The sequence below is a fragment of the Coregonus lavaretus genome (assembly GCF_964263955.1).
Source record: "Coregonus lavaretus genome assembly, chromosome: 27".
Taxonomy (NCBI): Eukaryota; Metazoa; Chordata; class Actinopteri; order Salmoniformes; family Salmonidae; genus Coregonus; species Coregonus lavaretus.
In genome coordinates, this window is record NC_140014.1 from 28,870,380 (window position 1) to 28,882,617 (window position 12,238).

The 12,238-nt window shown below is 41.9% G+C and overlaps 2 protein-coding genes across 2 annotated transcripts in view; both read right to left on the reverse strand.

The window, feature by feature from the left end:
* The window catches only part of LOC311102959 (tyrosine-protein phosphatase non-receptor type 21-like), a 30,274-nt gene extending 22,924 nt beyond the window's left edge, over window positions 1–7,350 (reverse strand). The window contains exons 1-7 of the mRNA XM_084144456.1: window positions 7,159–7,350; window positions 5,701–6,006; window positions 3,839–4,008; window positions 3,167–3,264; window positions 1,747–1,814; window positions 1,557–1,627; window positions 659–746 (exon numbers count right to left, since the gene is read on the reverse strand). Coding sequence (XP_084000582.1) covers window positions 659–746; window positions 1,557–1,627; window positions 1,747–1,814; window positions 3,167–3,264; window positions 3,839–4,008; window positions 5,701–5,880 — 675 coding nt within the window. The 5' untranslated portion in view covers window positions 5,881–6,006; window positions 7,159–7,350. The remainder of the gene's footprint in view (window positions 1–658; window positions 747–1,556; window positions 1,628–1,746; window positions 1,815–3,166; window positions 3,265–3,838; window positions 4,009–5,700; window positions 6,007–7,158) is intronic.
* Window positions 7,351–7,753: 403 nt separating this feature from the next.
* On the reverse strand, window positions 7,754–12,238 carry spata7 (spermatogenesis associated 7). The gene is made up of 11 exons (XM_084144084.1): window positions 12,176–12,238; window positions 11,965–12,054; window positions 11,810–11,857; window positions 11,568–11,704; window positions 10,915–11,375; window positions 10,644–10,692; window positions 9,889–10,016; window positions 9,741–9,791; window positions 9,470–9,547; window positions 8,948–9,005; window positions 7,754–8,792 (listed from the first exon to the last, which is right to left on the reverse strand). The coding sequence occupies exons 1-11, from the start codon at window positions 12,192–12,194 to the stop codon at window positions 8,202–8,204; spliced, it is 1,710 nt and encodes a 569-aa protein (XP_084000210.1). The 5' UTR covers window positions 12,195–12,238; the 3' UTR covers window positions 7,754–8,201.

Consider the following 12,238-nt stretch of genomic DNA (forward strand, 5'->3'; position numbering starts at 1 on the left):
GAAGGCCCTAAAAAAGCCAACCAAGTCATAGACTGTTCTCTCTGCTGCCGCACGGCAAGCAGTACCGGAGCGCCTGGGACCAAGTCTGGGACCAAAAGGCTCCTGAAAAACGTCTACCCCTAAGCCATAAGACGGCTGAACAGTTAACCAAGTGGCTACCTGGACTATTTACATTGACGCCCTTTTTTTTGCACCTGCTCTATGCACACTACCCACACACTCACACACTACATTGACACTCCAACACACACTACATGCGCTCACACACATGCATATTGATGCCACACACAGACACACTTTCACATACACTGCTGCTACTCTATTTATTATCTATCCTCATTGCCCAGTCACTTTTACCCCTACCTACATGTACATATTACCTCAGCTACCTCGTACCCCTGCACATTGACTCGGTAATGGTACTCCTTGCCTCGTTATTGTTATTTTATTGTGTTACAATTTCCTTTTTTTATTTTGCAAATGTTTCTTTCTTTTTAACTCTGCATTGTTGGGAAAGGGCTCGTAAGTAAGCATTTCAAGGTAAAGTCTAGACCTGTTGTATTCAGCGCATGTGACAAATTTGATTTGATAGAGCAATGGAGTACTGCAGTGAGGCTTTGGGGGAGCAGGTACTGTAGTTTGGTGTAGTTGTGTTCACCTTGGCTGGGGTACTCTCCTGGCCATAGCCCTCCATCTTCTCCACCTCCTGCATGTACAACACCTCAGCCTCTGGGGCAGGCAACCCCCTGAGAGAAACACACACATATGGCAATGTAAGTTAACATAAACCATAGACATGTCCAACGCAGGCAGACACATAGAGACACCAGCATCCATTAACCAGCACAAACAGAGAGTACACAGACACACCTTGGTCACATTCCGAAACAGAATTGATGACATGATCACATCCTTTATCTCAACAAACTGAACTGCTGTCAGTCTAGTTCAACAACCAGCATGATCAGCTGCTGATATGTTCTATCCCCCATCACCTCCATCTTCTGTTCATCTGTCTCACTGCACCTTATTTGACAAACACAAAGCAGTGAAACCATTTCATACAGACCAACATCAACGCAAGCATCAACTCCTCACCTCTCACCTTCAGAACCAACTGACACCTACCTCCCCTGTAGATGGGGCCAAGGTATGAATCTAAACAGCTCTTTCCAGTTACCTATCTATCCAGACAGCCCATATGGGGGATGAGCAGAAGGCTGGACACATGCAGGTTGGGATGGAGGGATGAAGGAGATGAAAACCAGCTGGCCTTGGACTGGAGGAGTGAGCAGGCTTAGTGCCAGGCCAGCACCAGCTCAGGGCTTTTCATCTATCTACCTGACAGCAAATCACAGCCGAGGACACCTGGACTGCCTGCTAACTGAAAGAAGCAGCATGGACTGCCCAATGCATGGATCCACCTGCAATCAATTAAAGGCACTGTCTATGTAAGCCTCAGGAGATGTGAAGGGAGGGTTCTGTGGAGAATGAAAGGCATATCTTCTTTTCCACAGATGGAAAATCAGGTGGAAGAACATCTGAAGGTTTCTCACCTGTAGTTCTGGTAAAGCAGAGCCACCTTCTGAGTAGCCTCTTCCAGTACTCTCTCATCCTGGATCCAGCCCTGTAAAAGAGATGGGGAAACACAGATTACATTGTGCATTCATGAACATATGACTACATGACGTAAAACATTAACTTTGAGCCGCAAAGTCAAAAATAAAATATTATACAACTGCTTACGATAGGAAACAGCACAAACTTCTGAAGAAACTCCTGCGAATCATAACGATTGAAGTCTCCGAAGTCAGCTGAAACACACAAAATAATAAAATACAATCGTATTGTTTGTACACTGGATGAATACATGTAAATAACAGTACAATAATGTTTTTCCTAGAAGTGAACAGAAGTGAAAACCTGATTTAAAAACCAGATAGCTTTTCTTTAAATAGGTCAAAGTCCGTAATGTGTCTATTTCTGCAATTAGTGCAAGGCAGACTGAAAGTGTGCATGGATTTTGAGAATGGCGTGATGCTTTTTCGGAGGTTGCAGTATACAATGACAAAGCGGGCTAATTTAAGAAAAGCAGGGAGCCCGTTTGTGATTGCAGGGGGATTGCTTTAGCGTCTGAAACCGTAGTGATCCAACGTTACCAGCAATCTCAGTCTGCCCACCAGCTATGTTCACAGCTATGTTGAGTATGCCAGGCATTAGCCATGCTAGCTAAACAGTTACGTCCCTGCCGGCCAGGCCCCCAACAGCCCTAACCTCAGCAGCTAGGTAAAAATAGTCCATGTCCAACATCTTCCAAGCAAAAACCAAAGCAAACTTTTTTAAGTCAGCAAATTCTTTGGAGGTTTCTCAAAACTTTCAGTATTACTGGGATGCTATTTTGTTCTAGCTTGCTATGCAGGTTGGGCAGCAGAAGTTTGGACCTGGGATGCACTAGTAAGTGATCTCAGTTGCTGTGCTATGTTAACACCCAGGACAGTAACTTGCACTGCCTGATTTAACTTTGCCAGTAGTGTTTGAGATTCTTCTGGCTGGGCAAAAGTGCGAGCCCGGACATGTCAAGCTGGAGACCAGTTTATTGGAGGCCAGTTTATTGGTTGGTTTGGGCTTGATGGTGCTTATTAAGGTTTCTACATTAACAGACTTGTGAAAAGCTCAATAAACCCTAAATCAAGTGCTTGACCAGGCTTTTATAGAAACAAGGTTAGGATAGTAAAAAATTGTATTTCATAAGTACAATGAAATAACAATTATGTTCTCTTGAATATCAACTGAAAATATTCAGGTTTAAAATTCACATTTTCCCCTAGGTATGCTTTGAAATCCCATGATGAGACTCCCGACCGAGTCCTGAGTCTAGATTCAGTAATGATCCTTGAGACCATACTCTTAACGACATCACACCTGCTGCACTGGTGGACCATCAACAGCCTCAGGATCAATAAAGCATGAGGTGTGGAATTTACAACAACAGGCCATGACAGCAGTGTGTGTGAGAGTGGTGCCAAAACACCTGCTGTGGCCGCTTATGGCAGGACCTGACCAGTTTGAACAGGTGGTGATCCTCAGTCTTCTATCAGTAGATTAGAGTGTAGATTAGAGTGTACTGAGTTTCACATTCAGAGCCGGTGTTACGTATTCACATTACCTTGCACTGCCAAGCCAGCCAAACGGATGGCTTGTTCTATGGAGCAAGGGATTCTGCCTTCCAGAACATCCTTCTTTAACTGGAGGTAATACTGATATCTGTAGGGAGGTAGAGGAAGTTGGTTAATCTCATGGTGTGAACAGACGACAGCAGACCCCCTCCATTCAATTGGTCAGTTAGAGATGTGATGTCATACTGTGGTAGGTGAGCACACAGAAAAATCCATAATACTGGACTGAGTTGCTCAATGCTCAGTACCGGAGTAACTAAGTAGAGGAATTCTCTGATAAGGTACTGAGTATGACAAATTCCATTCCCTACATTCAATTCCCTTCTCCCGTCACTCACTACCTTTGACTGATCCAATAGGAATGGATAAATAAAATCAATATGGTGGGAACTATGTGGCTTAGAGTTAACCAGGGAATACAGCTTAGTGGTTAAGAGCGTAGTGCCAGTAACCGAAAGGTCGCTGGTTCTAATCCCCGAGCCGACTAGGTGAAAAATCTGTCGATGTGCCCTTGAGCAAGGCACTTAACCCTAATTGCTCCTGTAAGTCGCTCTGGATAAGAGCGTCTGCTAAATAACTAAAATGTAAAATGTAATGAAGGAGACAACGTTTTGGCCTGAGAAGCAGCCTGAGCGAGTGTCTGTGTTAAGCGTATATCTGACCTGGTGATCTCCTGCTGCAGCTGGCCCACAGTGGGCACGTAGAAGACCACCCCGAAGTAGACAGTGGGCTCCAGGCCGTACTTGTCCAGCTGCTTCTTTAGGGGCTTCTCCAGGTCAATCCATCGTTGCTGGTTCTGCTTGTTGAAGTACCACAGGCTGAAGTATGTTATCTAGGGTGAGGAGGAAAGGAAATGTGGGGCGTTAATGGGGGAAACAGGAAGCACAGACTCTCTTGAAAGATGAGGGGATTGTGAAATCGTTACTTGTAATTTACATGAAAGTCATATGGTATATTCTGGTTTACAATGACAATAGCTTACCTTGCATTTCCTACACTAAATTATAGAAGACTTGACATGTTTGTGCTTCCTTCCTCATAAACATGCCGATACTACTAAACATAGCTTTTACTCATCTGAAACATTCATCTTGACCCACAAGCCCAAAGGAAAGGTACAGGCTGCTGTGCTGCTGCCACTCCCTGTTCAGTCTTGTGACTGTCTGCTGGAGTGGAGCAGTGTGCATCACACAATGAACAGTGGTTCTGGAGTTGACATGTATTGTTTATGATGAAGGGAGTCTGGCCACAAGGCTCACAGTGTGATTGCGCCTACTACAATTATAATATTGCTAACCCATTTACGTCTGAATAACGTCTATTTGGAGTGTTGGATTGCATATCAGAAATCACTGCTAGGCCATTTAAACCATCCGCTATTGCAAAAGTTCACGGTAAACATCCTCGACATCTGTGAGAGAAAACATGACATTCCAACAAAGAGCCTATAGTGGAGATTCTCTGAGGGCAAAACAGTCAGGCCAAAACATAAGATACTAGTTTACAGATTATGAAAGCATTTCTATTTCAAATAGACATGTCCTATATATTGTATGGTATCAGACCCTGCAACTGTGTGGCCATATGTTTATTTCAGTGCCCTGTCCTATAGTCTTTCTGTCTATCTGACTGCTCACTGACTAACCGGCTCCCTCCTGCGTGACCATCCATGCCTGAAGTTCCTCCACTCCATTCATTTCATTTCAGTCATTTAGCAGACTCTCTTATCCAGAGCGACTTACAGGAGCAATTAGGGTTAAGTGCCTTGCTCAAGGGCACATCGACAGATTTTTCACCTAGTCGGCTTGGGGATTAGAACCAGCGAGCTTTCGGTTACTGGCACAACGCTCTTAACCACTAAGCTACCTGCCGCCCCATAACCACTTCAAGTCCTCAATCCATCATTTAACCGCTTCCAGTCCCTAACTTACGTTGTATTTGTTGTAGTTTGTTATGTGCTTTTGTATACGCAATTCAGCTGCCATATATATATTTAAAAAAAAATATATATATATATATATATAATATATATATGTCATTATCAAAAAGTGATTTATGGACTAATTTATGGACAAGCAAGGTTATCCTCTAGTCTAGGCTTCACAGTTTGGACAAAATCCCAATGAATAGAGAAGCCATCGAGTCAGATTCTGATGCATACTGAATCACAGCATGGGTGTGTCCACTGTGTGTCCCTAGCAGAGGTGTGTCCACTTGACCTGTGCATGTTTGGCACAGTGTATCACCACTACTAGACCTTTGTGACTGAATAATGACTAATGACTCTGTCCATGTGGAATGCCTTTGGCTGAAACTAATTATTCTTTCCATACACTCAAGACAATAGCATAAGTTCTAGGTTTCTGATAGTCATGTCATTATAAAACAATCAGGTATGTTGGAGAACAGCTCATAGGCCATGATAGCCTAACCTTAGACTGAATGGCCACCCACTTGAGATGAGTAATCACAAACACAAAGGACAACAATCAGTGTTTCTGTTGTTTTGCCTGAGCATACATACCTCTCTTAACTCCAGTCTCTGTGCAACTGCCTCCAAACATTCCTGGCCGGTGCTCTCCACAGAAAGCGTAAACTCAACAAATTCACCATTGAGTAGCTGAATACGCGTGACCAGACAGCTCTTGCTTGAGACAGTATACCTTCGAGTTCTTTTGAGTTTTAAGCCGAATGGCAAGGGCATGTTTCAAAGTCCTTTGGCAAGGAGTCCTTCCTTGATCCAGAAATATGTGTCCTGTTGTCTCTTTAAACTTTGCCCGTCAAAATGTGAGTGGATAAGAGGCCATCCATACATTGGATACATGTATCCCTGCGAAAAGAGAAAGAGACAAATTGTTATTAAATAATACATTATTCATAACTAACACACATTTTCCACATAATATTTTCCAGACAAACATAGCCTAACTGATGATAAATGTGAAATCTCAACATAAGCAACATAGTATTACATGTTGTGCAGAATCACCTAATTTAGTTCTGGAGAGCAACAGGGTGTGCAGGCTTTTAGTTATCAACGTCGATAAATTGATTCAGTTGTGTAGTGTGTTTGGCTGGAACAAAAGCCTGCAATCCCTGACCACCAGTGACTACTGGAAGAGGTAACCAATATCAGAACATTAAACAGATGCCCTTTAAAGAACAACACAGTTTATTGGTCATCTTGGTTACCCAGAAGTAAAATTCTTGCAAAATTGAATCTGTCCTTGAGATTAGTTTATTGGTAATCCATTTAGCTAGTTAGACAGGGAGCATCTGACTTCTTGGTGCAAATCAGTCAGTGATTTTAGAATGTGCTGCGATAACTCTGCAGAAGGCAATGGTTCTCCATCCGAAAGTTATCAGTAGGACACTTTCATTACACTGGAATAACAGATCAACATTGATTGTTGACAGTGCAGTGATCTCCAGATTTAGCTAAACTAAAGTTGCTTGTTACAAAGAGATCAACGACTTCTGCTAATACGTAACATTCTATTACAATGTTTAATACAGGTTAGATGGTAGAGACGGACAGTCTCCATCAGATATCAGCATATTATTTGACGTTAGCTAGCTAGATAACGTTAACTATAGCTAAATTAGCACGTTAGCTAGCTGACTAACTAGGCTTGCTAATTTAGCTAGCTAACTTGGCTAGCTCATTGACCCTATCGACGTTAGCCAACAAGCTAACTTCAGTTGAAGCAACAAGTTACTCGGGTTAGATGAAACATAAACACTCTTTTAAACATACCAATACGGTTATAAATCAGAGAAGCTTCAAAAATAGCCGAAACTTGTAGCTAAGTATCCAGTTAGCTGGCTAGCTACAAACTAGATAGTACTATAGCTAATTAGCATGTAGACTAGCATAGCTAACGTGAACGTCGTCGGCGTCAAAACGGGCTCTTCTCTCCAGGCATCACCCAACAAAATCCCTGTAAATAGCTAGCTAGATAGCTGACATTATCACTGTTACCTTATTGATGTCCGCCAAAAGCAAATGAGTCCATTCGTAAATTGTGCATATCCAAAGCTGCCACCAGTCATAATAGGTGATATCTATGTCCAATATAAAACAAGTTTAGTTTGTGTTTCAAGTTTAATCTCCATCATGCCTAAATCAGCCAACGTGCTTCACTTCCTACCGAAAGAGCATCAATCTCGAACTACATCTGCTGATCTACATTCTACTCGTTAACACAACTCTTATCCTATAATTTTGATTTAAATGCACAAACAAAACTATGAACAATAAAATAATTCAGGTCCACTAGCTATGGTTTCATCGGCTGTATTCCTTATAGAAGTTTGAGTAGTTCTTCAACAATAGCGTAATACACGGCAGATTTTGATGCCATGACATCATACAGCTGGAATGCCAGGAACAGAAACTGGACAGCTGCCTCCCTGTTTATGACTACCTTATTCAGCACCATCACTGCAAATCTATAGTTATGCTCATATTGTACTCATTTGTGAACTGTCAGTTTAATTACTTCATGCCAGGTTGCTGTAAAATAATTGTGTAATACTGTCCCACTAGGACAGAGCTGAGACAAGTTCACTTTTGTGCAGAGTTCATAACAAAACATTTTATTGTAAACATGAAAAACACTGCCAGTCACAGTGCCTTGATTGAAATTATATTAGGGGAAATTAATTTAATAAAATAACTGCTTTCCTAGATTACTCACAGATGCACCCTCTTATTTGAAATGAATAGGCTAGATAGTGAGCAAAACACTGATAAATATAAAGTACAAAATACATTTCTGGTCTAGTTCCTTCTAATCACTGTAACAATAATCCAAATATATATTGGTCAATACTTTGTACTGTAAATCTCCATGGCAATGGTGCCCAGAACAGGAATAGGCAAAAAGTATGAAATATACCTATCAGCTCCCATTTATAAAACACATTTGAGATGCAAAAACCTCAATATCAAATTGCTCTTATCGAAAATAGTCTCCTTTGACTACAAAGCTCACTAAACTCATCCCTAAAATACTAATAAAATCAGAACTCATCATCACTGAAAGAGGCTACTGTGTTTATATTCTCAGTGACTACTGGCCCTGGGGAATCAGGTGCATTGGAAACATGCAATGACTCGGACAGATATCTCTCGAGATCTTCCAGCTCTTTGGATAGTCCACCATGATTGTCTTCTTGGTTTTGATTGTGGTCCTCCTCGAAGGTCAGAAGGGTGTTTTCACCAAGTGAAGGAGGAAAGTAATTTTCCCTGTCATGATTGTGCTCATCCAGGCCCTCTGCACCTCCATCAGCATCGGGTGAACCAACAGGCAGACTGACAGAGTCAGTCCTCTCAGGAGGAGGGCTACCATATAACGGTGTGGACATTGACAATGGAACGACATTCTCCAGCCCACCACTGTCCTGGTTAAACAATGCATTGGGAAAAAGGTCATTTTCCTCTTTGGTTTCTGATGGTGCTCCTCTGTCCAGAGACTCCAGAACCTGCAGATGACTATGATGAAGGTCAATATCTGTCTCCTCACCATTCTCAGGCTCTGCACTAAAGGTAGGTGTGTTGGCTGGACTTTGCAAGTCATTACGCAGAGTCTCCAGAAGGTGGCGCATTTTGTCCTTAAAAATAACAAAAACAGTTCACTATGACCCTGACAGATTTCAAGTACAGAACATATCAGCTTGTTTGGTTCTCGCTGTGCCATTTTGTATGTAGCATTAGTGTAAAAAACATGCTGCCAGTGCAGATGGCCATGTAAAGTTTAGACACTCACCTCATCTAATAGATGTTTATTTTTGTCAATGTGACGTTCAAACACCCGCTCTAAGACCCTTTGGAAGGAGAATAAATTAGTATGAATACCTACACGTGGTAACACGTTCATATTCAGTGACACACAGGCTGCGTTTACACAGGCAGCCCAATTCTGATAGTTTTTCCCACTAATTGGTCAATTGACCAATCGCATGAGATCTTTTAACGTCAGTTCTTTTTCAGAACTGATCTGATTGGTCAAAAGACCAATTAGTGAAAAAAATATCAGAATTGAGCTGCCTGTGTAAAAGCAGCCAGAGAGCAGTGCAGCAACGTTGGATGCCAACCGCCGATAAACCCCACTGAAGAAGAAGAATGCAGCAACGTTAACATGCCCCCTATTACAGGTTTCATCAGGTGGGATTATTACAAATATCAGAGGCCATCACTTGTGACTTATAGCCTAGCATAAATACCAGATAAGGTGCTAGCTAAAAGGTCTCATGTCCTGAGAAAAACAGTTAATATAAAAGTGACATACCTGTCAGAGTACAGGCCCCTGGACAAGATCTCATTTGTTACATCAGCAATAAATTCAAGGTACATCAATTCTTCCTCTCTGTAGAGAAAGGAATGGTAAGTCTGAATGGTTACTTTACAGGGAAACTACATAAGTGAGACTGCTTGGAGCTGCTAGGGTTCAGCAGTAATCATTAATTTATTATAGCAGCCTATTTCACACTTTATCATCTTTTCCTATATTTATAGAAAAGTAGTGATTAAAGGTGACAAGGTTAAAAAATGCTTCTTACTCTGCAGACACCCTCTTCATGATAGGAGATTTCATTCCTTCTGGTGAAACCCTGGAAGAAGCCAATTAAGACAAAATACATACTTTTTCACAAGAAGCACAGGTACAATACCACAGCATATACAGTCTGAAACCAGTATAAACATTACCTGAATGAGGAATGGAAGTGATCACTGCTTCCGCTCTTGTTTCCCTTGCTTCGTCGTCCAAATGCTGACAGATTCAGTGTATGGGACTCATCGTCTGCATCCGACCACTCATGCTCTGTACCATGACCCTATAATAACAGAGACTGAACAATTAATTCTGTTTTAAATCAGGCTCCATGTGTTTAATTAAGCTGTATAATATGTATAATTTGCTCTAAATTTGTTTAGTTGTTTAAGAGTTTGTTTCCTTATTTAGACCAGAGTTGTTGACTCTGCATCTGAAATATTATAGTCACTCCAATAACATTGACCTTGCAGAACAGCTAGTGTAATTGACCTCTCTAAATTTGAAAGAGTATTTTATTGGATGCCGTTCCTTGCTACTCCAAGCCAAACCAGGCTGTCAATATGATGGATGCTGGCTTAGTCATCTCCACCTTATGGCAAGACCTTGGCACTGCATCCATATCAATCATATTTGTCTCAATTCTCAGCCAATCCTACTTCTTGTCTATCATCTCCTTAGCATTTCCAAACACCACTTAAATCTAATTCTAATGTATGCTGATCTTGCATTGTCTTTCATTTGTGGTAGGTGCTCATGAATGACTTCTCTTTTTACTTCCTCTATTCACACTACTGTCTCTCAATATAACAGCAAAAAAATCAACTAATTCTACCACACTTTTTCCCTGACTATATCCTATAATACTGCAATATGTTCTTCCAGGAATGAATGGTTTAATCCAACTTGCCTGGGGTGGATCATCCCATTCAGCCGATGAGCATTCCTTGGTTCGTGTGCTGCAGGAAAATAAACAGGATTCAGGATATTGTCTGGACTACCTGCTGTGTGCGAATGTTGAGCATGCTCATCTTATTAGATCTTGTTCAAAGGTGAAACAATTATATGAAAGGATGTTAAGTAGCCAATCATCCTGTCTACATCTCTTTCTTTCTCTCACCTCATTCACACATACAGAAAAATAAGACACCTGTGCTGTCAAAGACAGGGCAACACGTTACCTTCCATGATAGGTGTCCTGCCGTGTCAGCCTGGGGATGCTCCTCTCCTGGTCCTGGGCTGGTTTACTGCGAGGAGGTGTGTAGTAGCGATACTGAGACAGATAGGACCTGCTGTCTGACTTCAGAGTCCTGGGAGTGAAGGGCTTGTCCTGGGTGAAGCGGTGGCTGTGTTTCTGAATCAGGTCCCCACTGTAGGTCTTCTGGACAGGGTCTTGAAAGGCCTTGTAGCCACTCTGGGTACTTGTGGTGGCGCAGGAGTGGGCTGGTTGCTGCCTCTGGGAGTTTGGGCTCCTATAGCTGTACTCTGATGCACAGTGGAAGAAGTGCGGGGGGCTCCCAGACCCACCGACTGTTTGGGACGGGTAAACTATTTGCTTGGCGTGAAAGGAGGTGTTGAGTCTTGGAGTGGAAATCTTTGAGCTTCCCAGGTAGAAATATGCATTTTCTTGACCTGCTTCGCTCTGGAAGGCAAGAGAGCCATCATTAAAATCAATACAATAATCTTTACCATATATTTCCATGTAATATTGCACCCTTATAATGACGGTGTGACTGCCAGTGTACACTTCAATAATTATTTAAAATGAGGTGAATAAGATAACTAAACTACATACAGTAATAGGGCTGAAATCACAGCAGTGGCTTCTTCTTACTTGGGTATTTTGTGATGGGCAGGAGGCTTTGGTGTTGGCTCTGCTGCTCCTCTGTGAGTGTGAGCCAGCTGACTGAGGACGTCTATCAGACCTGGATGCATCTTTCCTCAACTGCTCCCGCCGTAACTGGTCAATGTCTGTGAAGGTACACACAACAATGATCAACTAAATCAGATCATATAGCCTATGTGTGATTTATTTAGATTTTGTGATAGATTTCAGACGTAAAAAAATAAGCTTACATTTTACACTGCTTAGCATACTTTTGGGTACTGATGCATCAATGGCAGCTGAAAGACATTGGCAGACAATATTTATATCGATAACCAAAGTCAACGTATGATTGAAATTCTAGAGGACACACAAGTTATTTTACTTCACCGGTTGTATCCCTTACCTTTAGCTGAATACACCTTTTTGTAATGGGACACCATATGGTCTTGAATAATGTACTGAGTTAGTCTGCTCGACGACCGAGGGCAGAACGCTGTAAACACAAGACAAACATTTTTATTGAAGCAAGTAAACACTTATCACCCCTGTGTGGTGTGGAGCTGTATGTTGAGGTGTACATTACACTGTACACATTCTTATAGCCTAATACTTACGGCTGCTTTTTAAACTCATCTGTCCTCTGGGTGGAGTCAGACTGTGCCCTGGGCCAGGCGATG

Bases quoted from the DNA above. Each gene is read 5' to 3' on its own strand.
- spata7 (XM_084144084.1), bottom strand. The intron at 9,548-9,740 runs GTAAGAAGCATT...CTTTCTCTACAG, and splicing joins ATGAAGAGGGTGTCTGCAGA to AGAGGAAGAATTGATGTACC. The intron at 9,006-9,469 runs GTATGTCACTTT...CTCCTTCCAAAG, and splicing joins AGGGGCCTGTACTCTGACAG to GGTCTTAGAGCGGGTGTTTG.